General features: G+C 43.1%; 1 protein-coding gene across 1 annotated transcript in view; it reads right to left on the bottom strand.

Annotated features, from left to right (window-relative positions):
• RIC1 (RIC1 homolog, RAB6A GEF complex partner 1) overlaps positions 1 to 19,780 on the bottom strand; it is a 1,165,874-nt gene extending 1,146,094 nt beyond the window's left edge. Inside the window, exon 1 of the mRNA XM_069626020.1 lies at positions 19,411 to 19,780. Within this exon, the coding sequence (XP_069482121.1) occupies positions 19,411 to 19,551 (141 nt within the window). The 5' untranslated portion in view covers positions 19,552 to 19,780. The remainder of the gene's footprint in view (positions 1 to 19,410) is intronic.
• Between the last annotated feature and the right edge of the window lie 923 nt (positions 19,781 to 20,703).

The raw sequence follows: 20,703 nt of genomic DNA, 5'->3' as shown, positions 1-20,703 counted from the left end.
TTTCATTGTACAATAAATGGAATAGTACGTCACTTAAAATGTAATTGTTAGATACATTTTTAATCAATTACTGTTTGTCAAGTAATGTCAATATATAGAAATTGTAAGGCCTCGGTTTTTTTTTTATTTGTGCATATTACCATCAATATAATTGATTTATATTAGAACAATAAAGGTCAGTCTGATTATTTCAAGTATGCGACTCAACTCAAATGTAGAATAAACTGGTGCGCTTAAAACCAACAGTTGGCAGGAGCTACTTTTGGCTCCTCCAGGCCAACTAATGTAACGCAAACAAAAAAAAAAAAAGAAAAGAAAAGGGGAGCTGTTTGCGACCAGTTACTGCTTGTAATTCCATTGTATCCAATCCTAATTTCAAGCCCCGTTTGTAATTAACTCATAATAGTTGAAGACTCCAAGAAGAAAACTGGAGCAGCAGATACACAGAAACTCAATGGGCCTAATTACGACTCAGGCGGTAAGGGTTTTACGGCGGCGTAAACACCACCGACCCTTACCGCCTGAGTACGAGGTCCCTTAGCGCCATGGAGGTTTTAACACCTGCTTTTAGCAGGTGTTAAAATCCATGGCGCTAAGGGACCATGGAGTTAATTACGCCACCGTAATTTACGGTGGCGTAATTAACGCCTTCCCCACTCCCATTATGCCCTATGGGGCAAAAATGGGAATGGGGAAGGGTAAATGGGGATTGGGGACTTACCGCCCCGCCAAACTCGGAATGGGGCGGTAAGTCCGCCAACCACCATGGCGTAAACGTAGTTTACGCCATGGTGGTACAGTCACGGCCCAGGCGGTAACTTACCGCCTGGGTCGTAATGAGGCCCAATGTCTCCAGAGCTCTGGTCCTCTCCAGGCTAGATTACTGCAACATCCTCTACCTAAATCCTCCCTTCAACTAATCCAGACTATGACTGCAGGATTTATCCTTGGCCTCAGGCTTCAAGCCCCAAGCCCAAAAATATCCACTGGCTCCCGGGGGCTGAGAGGATAAAGTTCAAGACCCTCTGCATCATCCACAAGCCTTTATGGGGCCAGGGACCCCACTACCAACTCTTTTCCTAAATACCTCCCTCTTAGAGACCTTCGGTCATCTAGCTGCTAATGCCCCCCTCTGGCGCACTGACTGGCTGCCTGGTTACTTCTGAGCTCCACAGGGCCCCAGGCCCTCCTCGCCTAGTATAACCCAGCAACGAATCTTCGTGCCACCCCCACAACCTGCACTTGCTCTTCGGGGCCCTTTCTCCACCCCTCCCCCCGACAAGCCTGGCAGAGTGTGAATACCTACCAAGCCTGGTCCACCTCCATCCTCGTGCTTTAAATAGGGTCCTCACTCCCCGACCTGGCCTCCACTTAGTACTTGCTTAGCCCCATTGGCCCTCTACTTCCCCTACTCCTTCCCTGCACTTGTATGCTTCCCATTGCCCCGGGCCGCCATCCATCCTATCATTTTCCCCTTCTGTCCTGACCTGCACCTCCCCAATTCCTCCCCCCTACACTTCTTGTTACTGCTCTTATATGATCCGAATGACACAAGACCTAGTAGGACAGTTATTGTTTTTTTCTTCCCCGCCAGCCCCTTTTGTGTCTTGTGTCACCTTGAAACACCATTAACACAATTTTTTTGTATTGGAGATTTACAAATAACCAATAAATAAAATGAAATTAAATCCAACCTCGCTGAAAAGCAGGAATCATGATAAGTAGCTGCAGATAGCAATAGACCAAAGGTTTTGTGCCACAGTGTCAGCCAACATTGAAATAACGAGCGAAGGAATGTCTTGCCAATGTGCAATATGAACATGCGCCTGTGGTCTTTGCACATTTACATCTTACTGTGGAGGCCCACATGTGGAGGACAACCAGTCATGCATGCATCAATGCAGAAATCAATATGATTGCTGGAATCGAAGTAAACAGAAGTTAGTAAGCCTTTAAAACTGTACTCATTCGAGGCATTGGAATTTTAGTGATGTACACTTTTTTCTTTTTATTGTTGCTCCTTGCAAGTGTTGCCCTGGCTGCAACAGTCCACCCAGCCTGGTGCAAAATCACCCCTTCCCTTCCCGGGCCATCCGTACCCACTCTGTAGTAAACCACCACTTTATTATTTGAATTCTGTTTACTTCAGAAAAGAAGTGGCCCACTTTGGCCCACACTATTGTGATTTTTATTTTGTGTTTTTTTTGGGCATTGCCCTATTGAAGTATAGAAAATCTGAGTCTGTCTACACCTCGCCTAGGGTCATGCTTGAAAGAATACGTACATTTTGTGGGATCAGTCGCATTGATACCGTTCAAATGGAAGTCAATATTTTCATATGTGGGATACTTGAAATATTACGTTTTTCATTTCACAGCTTGACATGAATATTGTTCCATTCTGTGGCATGTGCTCCCAAAACAAAAACTCGCTCGGACACACTGAACGCTGGATGAAGGGTTGCATCGTTGTGTCCTTGAATCCACTGCACTCACAATTTGAAGGCCAAAACGTGTTGAATATCCACATAGAAGTGATAAGATTTACTAGATTGAAAATGTACATAGGAAAATTAAGTATCTATTACTTAGATCTGTCTTTGGAAGCGGTTGGTCATCCGTCACATAGGGATAATGGAAACTAGACAATGTGAGCACATTTTTAAATAATATTTAAGCAAGTGAGGATGGCAAATGTTCTGTATGCTACATGATGTACGTTGTGACATGAATGTTCAATTTGATGCAAATAAAAAGGACATTGCACCTTAGATATGTACTGTGTATAAACAATTATAAATGAAGACTAATATATATTTTTGCATTCCCGAATTTACATAGTTAAATTATACTGATGTGCGCCTGTCATGGGTACAGTTTACCAGTCGACGGCTTCTTCAACCGCAATTGGACAATAACCAACAACAAAATCTGTGATAACCATTATCTGGGACGATCGCCAGACACCAATCTGTCCTTTTGTGGTTGCAGTGATAAGGAGCAACATGGCAGCCTACAGACTCTGAAAACGTGCAGATGTGAAAGTGTTGCATTTGAAACCACTCATTTCTCCTCTGTAATGGAACACCATGTGCAATGATCAGAAATTGATGATTGAAGATAGTAACTTTCAGTGAAAAATGCAAAAACTGAGATAAAGCGATCAATCAACAGAATCATTATAAGATCAATCACAGTTAAACAAGAAATAAGAACCATGCAATGCGCGCTAGCGAAAACCTCTATTGGAAAAAGTTACTCATGTTTTTAGTTGACTTAACTACCTCTTTTCAGCATGATGTCAAAATTAAAACTACTTGTTACGCTCCTGACTATTGCTGTTGTTTTTGCCATTTTTGTGAAAAGAAACCAAAGTTTTGCATCCGTTTGTGGATATGCAGGTTTATGTTCCTGGTTCTGAGTTGGATAACGGTGATGCAGGGTACTTTTGGCTACACTGCCCACCAACGTCATTAAAATAGGTAGAGCTCATGGTGAGTGCCTAGTGATGTCAGCTTAGGTGATCTGAATTAGTGCCACAACGGCACTTAAGAAGGCAATGGATCAACACAAGATGGAGGTACCCGACCCATCGTTTTCATGTGTTAACGTGACAAAAAAAAAAACAAAAAAAACACTCCCAAGTTGCTTTTAAAAAAAAAAAAAAAATTATATATATATGGCTGCGGAACGCGTGAACGTCTCAGCAAACTGATTGTTGCACTTGGGAGGACCTGTGTATTTTGGTCATTTTTTCGATTTTAAAAGGATTTCCATGTTTTGTACTACACGATTTTCCCTGTAAGAAAAATAAAGGAAGGTTATTTTGGCTAACAAGGTGTGGATCCGGCAGTTTATATTTTTTCCAATTGGGATTGATTGGCCTGAAAACAACTATGGAGAGTGCAGCTTGAATCATCTGCATGAAAATGACAGTATTTTGAACATATATATAGATATATATATATATATATATATATATATATATATATATAGATATAACAAATCGAGGTATGCTCTGAAATACATGCCGATCGATTGGCCCAATAAAATCTTTGACCGAACTCCCCCTTTAAGATGTGTAATCTCACATGCCTCCAAACTTGTGGGGGACTCGAACAATAAGTGTACATTGTTTCTGGTGATAATAGCCACCGCCACCACCACCTCCCCAGCCATTCTCCAAGTTTCTTTGGAAGAAGTTGCATTTTGCTTGGTACCGCTAAGTCTATTTTAGGGCCACTCTCATTCAACCATGTTTCAGTAAGGCATAATCCGCTGATGATGTGGTCCTCAATGTATTCACTGACATCTATAGCCATGTTTCTTCAGGGATAATGTGTTCAAAAGAGAAATTGAGAGTTTTACTATCCAGCACACAATCCAAGGGGTTGTCTACAAGCTGTTTAGTTGGATCTATTGTGTTCTTTCCCGTGGTTGAGTTACCCTGACTGTCTTTGCTAAAGTCATATACAGATTGGTCAGGTGTAGCACTTTACTTTGTCATTTTCCTGGTGGCTGTGACGTAGTTCTTACCGGTAGGGTCAGCCAACAGAAGAGAGGTGCTGGTCAGTGTGGATACTGGCCCCATATAGGTTATTGGGGGGGTCTTTTGGTCTAAGGTCTTTAGTTATGCTTGTGCATTACAGCTTGCCTCGGGGGTTAGTAGGAGTGTTACGTTCTAAGGCATTACATTTAAGCTTCAAATATTTTACATTAGCTCTCCGTGCTACTTTTTGTGCTGCTAAAAGAAGGTTAAGGCCTGGGTGTAGCCCCGTGGTGAATCTGGTTGTATGTCAAAGTATACTGCCACTGAAAAATGACTAGCTGTCTTTCTGGGCCCGGTAGTTATGAGGGGCACGTCTGTATAAGAATCTATTCCTTCATGCCGCATCCAGCGCAGACCAGCCCAAATGCGCCTGGCGTCAACTCGCTGCCGATGGAAATAAAAGCCTGGGTGCTTGCTAGGAAGTGTAGTTCAAGAGCACTACCACTTGGATGCGTGTGTGACAAAAGTTTTATGATTTACTATTAAACCAGGAGGACTGACCTTTTGTTTTTAATTTGAAAATAAAAAATGCGCTGTAAATCCTCATCTAAGCTTAAGCAGTGGATAGACTAGGTAACCCTATCACAGTTTTGGTCTAAACTGTTCGAATGTTAGAATGTTTCTCAAATGGTGGGAAGTTTTTTTTGTGTGAGCTTTCTACTGTGAAAAAATTGCTTTAGATTTGAAACGTATCCTTCCTCACTTCAACAAAATATTACAGGGGTTTCTTGGTGCACTGCATTGAAAGTGACTTTCTACCATCCTGGTTATGGAGCAGAGCACAGCTGCTTCAGCATAAGTAGATTTTTAAAGCCCCTGCACGTCATTGTCTGGATACCGTGGCTGCACCATAGGGCAGTCTATGCTTTTGTACGTTATATGGTATCAGGTACGCCATTTGGCATGCCCTTTTGCTCTAGATGAGCAAAGCTGGACAGTCAACTTATTTATGAGTTGCAGTGAGAAAAACTCAGGTCGATTTGGCCAATACAATTTCTGACACAACTACCCCTTTAAACGTACCCCCGACACAAATAGCTGTATTAATGTAATACTAGTATACCGTCCCGGATTCAATGCGTAATTTGTACATCTTCTAGCCACACTTAACAGACCCAGTCATTCTACCAGATTACTGGGTGATCTTAACAGGTGGAGCAATGACGCATCTGACAAGGAAGTGCTACTGCTGGAACAGAATCTTTAAAACAAACATCTCAGCACATAACATTGACAATACAAATATCAAGATCAACATCCTTGATTGGGTGGCATCCAGGAACATCAAAATCAACAATATAGAAACCAAACCATGTGTCTCGTCGGACCATCTCTTTGTAGAGTTCCGGATCCATTTACCTGAAACCCCCATGGCAAAACTAATAAGGATAAAGTCTTCAGCAGGAACCTCACTAAAATTACACCAGATCTCAATAAGTACTGGACCCCAAACCCCGATATCCCAGTTGCCGCATACAAAGACCACATCTATAGCACATTAGATCAGGTAGTACTGATGAAATTAAAGACAGTAAGAATTGGGATTAAGCACAGCATGTGATTCACCCACAAACTAGAAATTATGGAAAAAAATTTAAAAAGTAGGCCGTACATCTAGGGATCAAATCCAAAACAGACCAAAATATATGGAAGACTATAGAATAAAAAAATAAGTATACATTAGCAGAAGCAAAGAGAAAAAAATAATTCTTCAACAACCAAATCGAGAGTGCAAACAATAGCTCTAAGAAGCTCTTTGAGATATTAAAAAAAAAAATTAAAAAATAGAAAAAAACTCAAATCCCCAAATCCTTCACTCCCAGTAAAGAAGATTAGAGTACAGCAGGCTTTTGCTGAAAAGATCAGATTAGTATATGATGAAATAAAGAAACACCCTAGTCGTAGGGTACAATCCCAGCCGAAAAGCACTGGGACAGTCTTCCTTCAACCTCTGTTCAAATTCAAGCAAGCCTCTCCACAGGAAGTAATTAAAATAGCTGAAAACATGTGCCCTAGCATATGTGTACGCAGCCCTCCCGACAAGGTGCTCATCAGGCCATTTTACACACAGAAATCCTGTCAATACAGGACTTTTAATTCAGCTTGCACAGGCCATTTATGGCAGCACCCCCATAAATCGAGTTCACCGGCGACAGCATGGTCAGCAGTAGCTTGCAAATCCACCCTTTACTTTAGCAATCCACACAGTTCCTTGAAAGAAGCAACTTTAATTAGTTCTGGTCTGTTTTTTCAACACTCTCTTCTTATGTTAAGAATTCTATCAAGATATTACTTTAAGGGTAATGTAGACGGGAATGTGTGTTTTGTTCAACTGTCTGCATTTGGTGGGTAACAGTGTTATTAAAGCATTTGGAATCACGAACATGCTTTTCATATTGCTTTAGGAAACATGTTGTACCATTTGAATATTTAAAGTCTCTACTTACAACTGAGGTACCTGTTGTATGGTGGAAGGAGTTTCTTGAAAATATATAGACCCTTTTTAAAGCTGGTTTATTGCAAAGCAGGTGGTGTGGTTATTTCATGCATAGTCATGTGTTTTCTCAAGTAAATTTGAATGACAAAAATGCAAAATAGAAATTAGCATATTTTACAATCCATGTGTCTTTTCTTCCTTTTGTGTCGATAGTGAAAAAGCAACACTAAGATGAAATACAAATGTATTCATGGGACTGGATTTAATAGCTCCTGGTTAAGTCATGCAGCTCCTGGTTAGAGTAATATTCCTGACAACCAGCAGCTGCTTTCAGCTCCTGCTCCATGAATCTCAATTTCGACCCCTGCATGTGGTATTGTGTAAAATGAAAATCGACTTGGCTGCATTTTTGCTTCATTTTGCTCTGTTTTAATCAGCTTTAATAGGGGCAATGAAGTTGCAGCAGCATGAGAATTTCATACTGAGAATTTCATACTTTGTTCTGTCATCACAGAAGCACATCAATTGCATTTAACGGCTTGGGGTTCTTGGTGTCTAGATATTTTAAGAGAGTCTCCAAACAAGCAGTCGTTTGCCATTTGTGAGAAGGAAGAGCTTCTGGCGTTATAAATGATTTGTGTTTTAGTCTTAAGATTGCACATACATGAAAGGGCACTCTACATAATTTGCTGTCAAGGAATAGCTGGGCATGTGGTCTTAACTCCCTTTCTGACCACCCACACAAGCAGGTTTAACGGATGCAGGTAGATGCAGTGCTGTATATATTTTCAGTGGCACAGATCGCATTGGTACCTCTGAACAGGACTACTATATATTCAGGCAAAGAAGCCCAATACATCACTGCTATACACTTGTCATAGCACAATGCCAATTATTCACAGCAGGGATGATTGCATCATGCTCACATTTCGTAGTAGGACTGCTAAGTTTTGGGGAAGTACCTGAATTTTTTAAACTACTGTAATGACAAAGCATGCACATGTGTTGGTATTTTCTGCAGCGAGCTAAAGTACTGAGCAAGACCAGTGTCTGAGCTCTTCCCACCGTTATCACTTCAAAATACTGAATTCATGGAAAAGAAGGAATGTCCCCCGAAAATAAAATAGATGTGGGGGTGGAGGGGGGGGGGGGGTTGGCTGGGGTATTTAAAGTGTGAGGGTAACGAGGGGGGGGTATTCCCCACATTAGAAATACAATTTGTTTTACATGCAAGATTTTCCACCCCACAGTCAAAAGTGTGTTTCTTTCACGTAGATCCTTCCCAGCATCCTCCTGAGTTGATGTGATGCACACTGACAGACAGTGTGAGAAGATGCCACTGCTGTCATACTTCAAACCCTCCCATTCATCTCGCGCTTTTCGAAACTTCTGCTTCTCCTATGTCCGTTTACTGAGTCCAAATGCCAAAAATCAAGCAGTATTTAAAGCCTGATTATGAATCTCCCGACTCATGTAGGATAGTCCAAACAGGCTGACATATTTTGACAAGACAGTTATGTCAGGCAAGCCTCACATGGAGCTGCCAGTGCCCTAATCATATGTGCCTTTCCGAGTCAACAGCCTGTTGGGAAAGGCAGCAGCTCAGTTGGTCAATGACCCTGCTGCAGAAATCATGGTGTAACCTGTTAGTTAAAATCCTGTTGATAAGAGTAAATGTGTTTGCATCAGAAGCATGGGTTTAAGATACAGGTAACATTCAATTGTAACAGATCTGACAGAATTCGACTCCTGAGACTACTAAATGTTCAGTGATTCAGAACACACACACACACACACACACACACACGTCATGCGCAATGCAATACTTGTACTGGCTCAGAACACATCTCATCTGGGATCTTATACTTGTAAGGGCATATAGTGCTGGTAAAACATTTGCATTCAAGCAAGTGCTGCATCTGGCGAGACAAACTGCTATAATTCCCCAGCATAATGGCCAAAGGAAGGTTTGCACACATCTAAAAAGGAGCACCCAATGGTAAAGCTGCACTAGATGTGTGAACAGAAAAGACATTCAGTTTTTTGCATATTTATTGGTGCTATGTCAAAAGACAAAAAGGAGAGTAAGAGCAACTCTGAACCCAAGCAATACTGGAGAACAAAGTGCGGGTTGCGGGAGAGGCCAGATAACGTATTAAACAATCCAAAACAGGAATTTGAGTGAGGTACTTTGTGGATAAACTAGCTGGCATCTATAGTAGTTCTTAACAGAGTTTAGTGTCCTAGTATAACAAAGATGATGCTGGGTAGTACGCATCAACAAGTTCTTTGTCACTATGTTTTTTAACAGTTTTAATTTTATGTACAAATTGGATAGTTGCCAGACAGTTTTTTTACCTTCTTGCAAAGGAGGAAACTCATTTTTACTCTTCAAATTGGATTTACTCTCCAATTCTAGGAATTGGGAATAAAACCCCCTCCCACCAAAAATCCAATCTGGAGTACTGTATGAAGGTGACAATTTGACATAAACGTATAAATCGCGCAAAGATCTTTGGCCCTTTTCTCACTCGTTTTGTCAATTACACTTTTGAACAAAACACTATACCCGCACAGTTTGAAATTGGGGGGAGCTGGGAGCTATTTAGCTCCTGCTTGTAGCCAAGAAGAGCCCGATTAGCTTGACACCAACTGCAACCAGGTGCTACTTTTGGCTCCCCAGGACAACTGATGCTGAACAAACATCTACTTGAATTTAACTCTGGCATGTTGGACAATCTATAAATAAACATTGGGACACATCTATAAGACATTTAAAGCAGATGGGATTATAAATAAAATGGGCAAAGTGATAAGTTTGCATCTCATGTGGATGTTAGGTTTGTAAAACACTATGTGCTAGCTCCTAGTTCCCCAGTGCTAGCACCGGGTCACTTGTTAATGCTGGATATCCAGGAGCTGCGTTTTGCTTCTGCTTGTCCACCTTAATTTCCATCCCTGTACCAGACACCTTTAAAGAGGTGGTAGTGACCCTCCTCCCGCCCCCAGTCTTGCGAAACCCAATACAAACCCTAGGGATGCCACAAACCTCAGACCCATCATCAATGTGCTGAAAATTGTAGACAAAATGGCTACTATCCAGCTCCAAGAAATTCTTGAATGCAACTTGACCTTACATCCAAGACAATCTGGCATCAGGCTGTATACCACGGCACTGGAACCGCCCTGCTAGATCTTCAATCTCAAATGCTTAATATTGTGGACAAAAGTTTTTTTTTTTTAAAAGGTCTTCTAGTATTACTAGATCGGTCTTACACATTGGATCTCCTTAACCACAAGCAATGGCGCCAAACCTTAACTACCATAGGTTGCCGTTACGAAAATGCGGTACAATGGCTACGCTCATTCCTTATTTATTTTGACATTCAGAGCGCACCGGAACCCGGGGGCATCTGGGCGCTAGTTAGTAAAAGTGGTGGTTACAAGCATTTCATTACCATTCGATTCCGACATAGTTGGTACAGAGCATAGTTTACATGAGCCTAGTGATTACAGTTGGTTTCAAAAATTGGTGGTATTTATAGTGTGCCTAGTTAACAGTTCCTAGTTTAAAAAGGAGGAGGTACTATTAGACATTTTGTTTTTTTATTTCAGTTCCTCTGGATTTCTTGGGAGAAGAGCCAGGTTTTGAGGCCTTTGCGGAAGGAACGGAGGGATGGCTCAGATCTTAGCGCTAGGGTCACGGTATTCCACTGTTTGGCCGAGATCACCAGGAAGCTGCTACCTACAGCTTTCTGAAGCCTGAATCTAGAGATGGCAATGAGATGCGAGTAGGGTGTCCACATAGCTCTGTTAGAGTGGGCCTTGGAGATTAGTCTGGATAGGTAAATCGGGGCATTGTTTGATGTGCATTTGTGGGTCAGGGATAGTGTTTTTAACAGGATGCATTATTGGACGGGAGCTAGTGGATATTACGTCTAGCTGTGGAGATATGGTCCGACAAAAGGTTAAGTGCGGCTCTTATGGCGTTCTGGATAATTTGTCATTTATTTATATTGCGGGAGTTGGAGCCTGCAGAGAGGGAGTTGCAATAGTGAATTCTGGTTAAAAAGAGAGGGCTCTGGCAAGAGTAATGCAGATGACATTGGTCAGGAAGGACCTGCAGTCGTTGATCAATTTGGCAATGTATGCTGCAGCTGATGAGATTGCGTTTACCTGCCTTGTTAGGGAAAGCGTAGTCCAAGTATACCCCTAGGGTTCTTACCTCTTTGGCCACAGTGATGATGTTTCCGTCGATAGTAAAGGATTTGTAGGAGTCCGAAAATTTATTAGCTGAGATTGAGCGCCAATGAGAAGCAATTCTGTTTTCTCATCATTTATGCATAGCTTGTGTTGTGCCATCTAGGCCTGAATGTTTTGGTATATTTCACTCAGTAGTCAGTGATGTGGTTGCCGGTGATGGATAGGAGGATTTGGGCATCATCCGCATAATTAGTGCATCTCTCAGCTCATCTAGGAGGTCAAAACGTGGCTTGGTATAGATTTTGTAGTGTTGGTGAGACACGAGACTTGAGGCACTCCACAAGTGGATGGGGGAGGGGAGAACAAGCTGTCGCGGCAGTTGAGAACACTCATTTTACAATTGGTCAAGAAGGATTCTATCCACGTTATGGCTTTGGGTGAGAAGTGGACCACTGAGGAGAGGTGTTGGCAGAGTATTTAGTGGTTGACCAAGTCAAAGGCTGCCGAGGGGTCGAGTAAGGGGAGGATGGCTAGGTTGCATTGGTCTTTAATTTCATCCATTTGGTTTTTAAGTCCAAAATGGTAGCTTCTGTTCCATGGCCGGAAGCCTGATTGGCATAGGCCAAGGAGGTTGCGATTTTCCAAATATTTTTGGATTTGCAGATAGGCCACTGTCAAGTATTTTGAGGAGGAACGGTACAGTTGTAACAGGGCAGTAGTTGGTAGTGATGTTGGTGTCTAATGCAGACTGAGGAGGAGTGGGAGCACCCAAGCTTCTCTGGAACATTGCCAGTTGAGAAAGAATTGTTGATCAGTGATGTTATGAAGGGGGCATGCTGTTTGGCGCAGTCTTTTATGAAAGAGGCTGAACATACTTCACTGTGGCATTTGGAGGGTTTCAAGCCTTTGATAATTTTAGTGGTTTCAGTGGTTGTGATTGATGTGAACTCAAACCAGGGAGTGGTGAAGGTGGGTGTGGGTCGCTGGTTAAGAGGCTTGTCGGGGGACAAGAGTTTGGATTTTTTTGCAGTGATTTTGGTTTGAAGTAAGGATATTTTGATCAAGAAGGGCATTTTGGATGTTCCAACGCCAGGGAGGTCTTTGATGCAGTTATCTGTTGATGGTGCTGCTGTCTCGAGTTTGCATAGTATAGCGAAGAGCTCTCTTGTGCCCGAGTTTGCTTTTTCGATTCCCTCGTTGTATGCATTGACTTTGAATAGAAGAATGGATGGTCTTTATTTTTTTTTTTTGATAGGACAGTAAAATGCTGTTTGTTCTCGTCTGAGGGCATTTTTTTTTCCAGGCATACTCAGCAACTTTTTTTGAGCAGAGTTAAGGCTTTAAGACTAGGTGTGTACCAAGAGTTTAGGTGGTCTAATGGTTTAGGTTGGACATGGGTGCTACCTTATTAATGGCTTCAAGGAGAGTTTGGTTATATAACTTGACCATTGAGGGAAGATCAATGTTGAATGTTGGCATGTGCTCAAGTTGTAAGAGGTAACGGGGGGGTGGGGGGGGGGAAGTAGGGTGTCTGGAGTGATGTTGTGCAAGTTTCTTGAGAGGGAGGCAGGAGCTGGTAGAGTAGAGATATTCGATTGTACCATCTCGTTTAAGGGGAAAGTGATGGTAGTATGGCCTGACCACAGGCAAGGATTGTTGGCTAGTATTTTGGTGTTGCAGTTGAGATCTGCTAGCCAGTCTAGTGTACGGCCTTTATCATGCGTAGGGCTTATGATTCGCAGGCAGAAGCCTTGAGTTTCAATAGTGTTGGCAAGGGCAGATGCCTGGGAATCAGCTGGGTCATTGAGGCCTAGGTTAACATCTACCAAAAGGATGAATTTGGAAGGCTTGGTGTTAGTTCAGAGGAGTTGCACAACGTCTTCCTCAAAGGAGAGCAGATGGTCTGAAATTTGATGGATCTTAAGGGTGGCAGATAAGGATATTTTGGTTAAGAGCAGTTCACCAGATAGGATAGTTCAGTTAGGGATTGCTCTAATGGGTAGAAGGTTTCTAATAGCTACTCCACTTCCTTCAAATACCAGTCTGTCTTTCCTGAGGATACTATCACCGTCTGGGGTGGCCAAGGAGAGTACCGGCCGAGCGGCTGGATGGAGCCAAGTTTCCTTGATTGCTAGGAGATCAAGGTTGTTGGAGGCGATGAGGTCAGATATGTTGAGGGCATGGGCAAGGAAGGATCTAGCATTGATGAGGGCTCGTGTCAAAAGGAGGTAACATATTTTAGGAGTGAGTTTTTCCATTGGCGGGGATTGGTGGTTTCAGTACGGCAGGAGCTAAGGCAGGAGTTAGAAGCATTGTCTCAGTAGTGGTGGTGGTGGTGTGGGCTGTGGCTGGAGTGGTTATCCAGAGTATGACGTCGACACCTATAGGAACATTGGTCTTGGATATGCATACCGGGGCATCAACATTAAGAGCGTTGGGCTCTAGGAGAAGGTATGGCAGTATTCTAGTTAAATATTAGGCTGGGGTATACTTGGGGCAACATCTGTAGAAGGTTGCAGATTTCTAGGATTGCTCCTTATTGCCCCATAAGATCCTGTATGATAGTTTAGGATGGAGGGTATGTTGGTTATCATGGTGTGTGTCATATGGGGTGGGAGGGTGTTGAGTCAATGAGGTAAAGTGGGCTGCGGTTCTGGATTTGAGACGTGCATTCCTCCATGTGGGCAGAGGGATGGTTGGTTGTAGATGCTGCAGGCAAGTGGCTAGGCGAGACGCTGGTCATTTATCCCTATTTAAGTTGAGCATGGTATCCTAGGGTTCGAGCCAGCTTGTGTGCAGTTGATTGCAGGTTTGTGGCAGAGTGGAGTGGCCATGCCTTAGGCAGGAATGGAGATGGTGGGACATCCGAGTGAGTAGTGCAGCATAGATGACATGGTTAGGGAGAGTGAGTGTTTGTATATGGTGGTAGTATGTGGCAAGTAGTTAATAGGGTAGTTAGCTTTAAAGCAACGGCTAGGCGGGGCCGGGCGAGGGTAAGGCCAGTCAATATGTGTAGATCTTTGGACATGGCTGTGTGAGTGTGGGAGCTCTTAACGTGGATATGCACTTTGACAACAAACATGCCAGCATGCATGCAGGGGTACCTGAATAGCAATTTGTGCTGAGAGGCAAAGTACACATGCAGATCTGTAGCGTACATTCAGAGGCGAAGGCCAGGGCGCATAGTGTTGTGGGCAACCCAAGTTAAAGTTAGTGAAGTGTAGGCTTTGGAGGGCATATACAGAAGGGATTGATACTGAGTCAGCGGTTGTATAACCAAGGAAAGCAGAAGTGCGTGTGTCAGAGTATGGCTTACCAGTGTCAGTGGTTGGACCCGGTGAGACTATAGTGGTTGGGAGGTCTTGCAGCGCGTTTGCCACTCTCACATGCTCGAGCAGGCTCAAACAGGGGCCTTAGGAGTGGGACCTTTGGCTGGGGGCCGGCTAAGCCTGCCGGCTTCGTGATTGGCCCCGATAAGAGGGGCAAAGCCAATCAGAGGCCATCCACAATGTGCATACGAGGAACTCCGGTTACCATTTGGTGAGCGGCCATCTTGCAGTGTGATCACACACGTGATTTCTTAGGCCAGACAAATGCCCAGCATGTATTGCAGGCACTCAAGGAGGGTGTGGGGAGTGCCACGATTTAAGTGGGTGATTGCGATGACATTGTTGCGGTTTATCTTTCCCCCTTTGCCGTGTGCGGTTCCTGTCAAAGTCAGCTCAGGAGGGCTTACCTTTAACTCTCTGTAGTGGTGCGCTCTCGTAGAATGTCTGGTGGTGGGTTGGGGGGGTAGTGGTGGTGAGGGGGGGGTGGGAGGGATGGCTTGCAGGAAGTCACTTCCCTGCACACTCCGTTGCGAAACGATACATCAGACCCCGAGGAAATCACTGCAGAGACCCTCAGGGGGCATACCTCTTGCCTGCCTTGTTCAATGTTTACATAAAGCTCCCCTGTGACATGCAAGTGAAATTCACCAACAATGCAGACGACACCCAGCTACTAATGGAACATAGTGGGGACTAAATCAAAGACCTTGGTAGACTCACTCATTTAGAAAGCCGCTGGATGTCTTCAAACTGTATGCGTTTGAATGGATCTAAAACTGAGCTAATGATCTTTGGCTCTGCACAGGCAACATCTAAGCCAGCTCCAAGACACTCACACTTAACACAGACAGCAACAGGGTAGCAGTGACAGATACAGTAAAAACATTAGGCATATACTTCGAAACCTCTTTGAGCTCAGAACTCCACGCAGAAAAAAAAAAAACATTGAAAGACTCACAATATCACCTTAGATTGTTAAGACAAATTAAACCTTATGTCTCTAGCAAAAATTGTGAAACACTGGTGAAGGCAATACTCTTTCCTATAATAGATTATTGCAACGCTGTGTGGAGCAAGCAAAGAGTATCATCCAAAAACTTCAAATCTTACAAAATGACGTAGTAAGGATTGCTAAAAATATCCCTAAGAGAGAACAGGTGTCCAACTACAGGAAAGATCTTCACTGGCTCCCGGTAGCCACTAGAGTACAATTCAAAATTAACTCCTTGATTCATAAATACCTTTACGGTAGAGCCCTTGCTACCCAAAATAATGCCTGATGCAACACGAGACCAAAAGAATTCTACGCTCCGGCAATGCCTACTGTCTGCTGTACCTGCGTACCAAACTGGCGAGAGCGAACAGCCGCTCCTTCTCCGCCCAAGCAGCACTCGCATTGAATTCAATTCCATTGGATCTGCAACAAGAAAAGTCCCTACTTTTAAGAGACAATTGAAAACTCACTTATTTGAGTAACTGCATGCCCTTGAACGCCCGACTCCCATGGTCTTACCTCTTGATATATTATTCTTTGTCTGTGATGCGCCCTGATGCCTGCGGGAACTGGCGCATTACAAATAAAATATAGTACTGGTATACATCATTTTAACATCATAAAAGTTGCCTACTGTGAAAAAAGCAAGTGCATATGTTAATGCTATGCAGAATAAACCCTTTAGGTAGAATGACTAGTCATTCAGTTCAGTGGTTGGTGGCTGAAGACAATTTTCTTTTGCAGAATAAAATAGGCATAAAGTTCATAATACCCCTCTCACTCCCTGCCTTTGACATCAACCCATCAAGGGAATATTTCCTCTAACAAATCAGGTGATATCACAAGTCAGCATTAGCAGATACACCAATTTATACGCCAGTGATTATCAAGGATGCGTGCTCACATACCTCAATCTGTTGGATTATATATTGTTATGATTAAGATTGGAATAACTTCTTGAAATCAACATGAATAAAAGTGCTCTGATTTTGGATGACAGCAAGAAGACTATACTTTTCTGTACCTTTATTTATGTTTTACAATTGTTTAGCACCGAGACCCTGAGGTATTACAGCGCTTGTACAGGAATAGTGAAAGTTCACAGGCGGATCAGTAGAAAGCAGTGAATGCATACAGTAAGTGCAATTAGATAGGCCACAGGGTGCGAGGGTCACAAACAGGGGTGTACAGGGCTCGAAATTGAGATTCAATTAGCAGGAGCTAAAAGCAGATCCTAGGTATTGTGCATCACCCTGTAGGCAGGAGCTACCAGAGATGCTCCATTACCTTTTTGTCCATTTTGTATGAACCATTGTGCTTAAGTGTTTTAGATGCGTTCTAATTCTTTTTTATTAACATTCTCAATTACTCAAAGTTAATATCACATTTACATGTTTGGAACGGCACCAGTTGGCTCCAGGAGCCAAAAGTATCTCATGGTAGGTGTTGGTTTCAAGCTAACCAGGCTCTACTATGCTTGAAGCAGAAGCTAAATAGCTCCCCTCGATTTCTAACCCTGGTGTATCTTGAAAACTCACTCCGGTGAGGTCTCGCTTCATGGTATGGGAGCTACTTCAGGTATGTAATCAAACATGATTGACAAAATCGGTGTGAGCACCGTAGACAAAGATCTGGTGCACTGCAGAGTTATTACAAAATGTAGCAATAGGCTGACAGTCGAAAATCTGGGTTTCCAGCGTAAGGCTGTGAAATAAGACACGGTGCGTTGCTGACATATTACAAGTATAGTAATGGGGTGGGGGGGTAGAGTTCCTAATCTCAACACAAGAATGATCACTGGTGCCATATAAATGAACAAAGCATTGTACGAAACTTGTGAAAAACGTATTTCCAGTACATTAATGCTTATTTTCAGCCATTGCAAAGATAATATATTCATACAGTCTTCAGCAGAGAGAAACCAGAGCACTCCCTTTTAAGCGGGGATATAACCCATCTGTTAAAATCATGACAGTGCTTCCATTTTGGCTTTGAGGTGATGTAAACTGTTCCGGCGTTAATAGAACACTTACTGGGTGCATACAACATATTTACGATTTTCACAATAGTAATAACAGACATGATTAAAATCTGAGGGCAGCCATGTACACCCATTGCCTACCTGCCTGCTCACAACAGCCACGTATGGTCTCCAGCTCCACCATGCCTACACAAAATACTTTTTCAACCATACAGGTTCGAAAGCAGTGCTGAGTGCAACATGGTTTGGGGGAATAAGACAAAAGATGAATACTAGGAATGTGATGACACCACAGAAGGCCTCAGTCCAAACAGAAGATTCTAAGTAAACCGGAGGTTCTTCGCTCAAGAAAAGATAATCCTTTTACATCGAGCCTTCAAGTAAACTCTGCAAACCCTGAAAACGTGCCCAAAGAGTAATGCTATTTATAACAAAAAGGCTTCCATATTTATTGTAAGAAACAAGTAAGCACATCTTTCATAATTTAATTAAATTCACGCAGAAGCAGATTCACGCAGAAAGGACTTTGCTCCACTATGTGAAATGGGACAAGACACTGTGGGAAAGTAGATTTTTTCTTTTCTTCCAAAAGACTCCCAAAGCAAGAACCTGTGTATTAGAAATGAATAGATTATGGTCGTTTTACTAATTGCTCTGACTCCTGCGTCGGAATTTCACTCTGCCAAAACATGGGATTGTTGAATGATTTGCCAAAAAATAAAAAAGCATTTCATCGACGAACAAGTTCTCGCCCTAGTATCAGACAAACATTTATTGGACATGTGTATTGTATCAGACAAATATGACACATATGTTGACAAGTGTCCTATTTGCAACGTCCGGTATAAATTCAATTAATTCACCCTCCATGTATTTAAAGAAAAGTCGTTTTTATGCTGCTAAAATATTTTTTTTAACGGTTTAAATTATATTGTATAAAACAATGGACAAGAAAATGTTTTGGTACTCCACTGTTAAAGATGAGAACAATTAGGAATGCATTAATTGAATACGAAAGGTGTGCCGACTTGTTTACTAAAAGAAATGGGCAAACTCTGCCAGTGTGATAAATAGGTATGGGGCAGGATGGTGCCCTCTATGTATGCTGAGTTAACTAGCTTTTTAACAGCTGAGGTTGATCAAACTTTAGACTTGCTCGAGCGAGAGACAATGTGTGAATTATCCCATTGAAGGAAGATGTATGCGAGGGCTGCAACAAAAAGACTCAAGCTAGGAGCCGTCAGAGGTCCTTTCTTTATAGAGGCTGAAGAGTAAAGTACAATTTAATAGCTTCATATAGAAATGAAGACAAGTTGGCCGGGCACAAGAAGGAGCAGCATGAGCCAGTACAGGCCACCAATTCAACTTGGTTTCATCTGCCAACTATGTATACTAGCATAGCTGGACCGAGAGACCCAGGAAAAAGCTTAAAAAAATAAAATAGAAATCCCCCCACACCCGATTATGCCAACTGTGCGCATCTCTGAAGCCAACAAACAAATAAAAAGATACAATACGTACAAATAAAACACTTGCCAAAACAACCCATACTCCGTGATCCTAGTGTCTTATAAGCAGACTGCAACGAGGTCAATATAATGCTAAACTTTGGAAAAAACAAATTTCATAACAAACTTGTCAAAATATCTCGCATAAAGCCTCGTTCAGAGACTGGTGCACGATGTGACAAGAGACCTAGGTCCACAATTCTACCAAAGCCTGGCCATAATGCACTCAGGCTAGAAGAGTACTACCCAACATCTGTTTACTTCATTTTCCATGGCCATGATTCCTAAGTAATACACTCGCCTGTTGCGTGCGATTCATGCCACCGTGCACTCCAGTGACCGAGCTCACTTACTGCATACCCCCACAGCGCTGTGTTTACATGTCCCTGCGCCCCAGGCTGGAAACTCACCCGGCTACTCCAGACGCTGAGTTGGCTGCTGGAGATCACGGCGAAGAGCGCGCGCTGTGGGTCTGGCTGCAGCTGGAAGGGCTGCTCCAAGCTCCTGAGCGGGCACAGCAGCCGCTTGGGCCACCCGCTCAGGAAGTACATGGCTCTGCCACCGGTCCCTCTATCCGGCGGCTGCGCTCAGGGCTCCCTCTATTATGGTGCAGCCGTGTTCGAGACTTTAGGAGTCGGCGGTAGGCTCCTGCAACACCGCCTCCCCTGGGGTTCCCTGACTGCTGCTGCCACTCCAGCCTCCCGTGGCCCGCTGCGCCGCCGCCATCTCCCACATTCCATGCAGTCCAGCTGCAGCCACGGGGGCGGGGCCGCTTCAGACAGACACCTGGGCGGAGACTGCTAGAACCTCCGTCACACCCGTCAGCCATTTTAAAGGAAACGAATTGTATTTTAAGCCGGGGATGGCTTTGCACAAAAATAATCAATCTAAGAACATGTGCCTTATTTGTAATTAAGTAATTTAACACGAAAATATAATTGCTATAATGTTCATTGATGAGTTATATTAATATGATGAGAATATCCATCATATTATGAAGTTAATACATCATTGTATTTCCTTCTGTGAGCTGATTAGCTATTAATACAAGTTTTGTTTTGTTGCAAATTCCTGATGTTCAACATTTAGTGTTCCCGTTTGTGTTTCATCTTTAAGATTACAGTCCAAGCTGGCCGCCCTTGCCATCGCGCGAGGTACGTGTGTACCTCGGACAGGCCGCTAAGCCGTCATAGAGGCTATGAGCTGCAACAGCGTCTCCATGTAGCAGAAGCAGGGTGACGTATGCCCTCAACTAAGGGCCAAGGAGCTGCAACGCGGGAAGGAACTAAAAGTGGCACCGTAATAGTATCTGTTCCATAAGACTAACAGACGGGTGATTTTTGTATTTGCAACTGTGTGCATAACGACTGCTTCAGAGACCCAGTATTATTAAAACATGCTTTCCCATGAGAATGGTGCCTAGAGACTTTTTAGATCAGTGTGTCCTTTGTCCGCAACAGTTCGCACACCTTGACCTGCGGCGACCATCTCCAGCTCTAGGCTGTCTCTGTGTTATTCCAGAGGGAAGACGTCAGCGTGTACCTTTTCTATGTCCATCATTTCTACCCAACTTCAACGCGTGGCCAGTGTTTCTGGAAGTGACGTCAGGCACGGACCTGTCAAGTGTCAGTTTAACCAGACTCCACTGATATGTATTCCGGCTATCATTTGTTCTGTTACATTCATCTATGTTTATAACATGA

The sequence above is a fragment of the Ambystoma mexicanum genome, chromosome 6p, assembly GCF_040938575.1.
Source record: "Ambystoma mexicanum isolate Mex_15411 chromosome 6p, UKY_AmexF1_1, whole genome shotgun sequence".
Lineage (NCBI taxonomy): Eukaryota > Metazoa > Chordata > Amphibia > Caudata > Ambystomatidae > Ambystoma > Ambystoma mexicanum.
The sequence above is the reverse complement of the archived record's forward strand: the minus strand, read 5'-3'. Positions and strand labels throughout refer to the sequence as shown.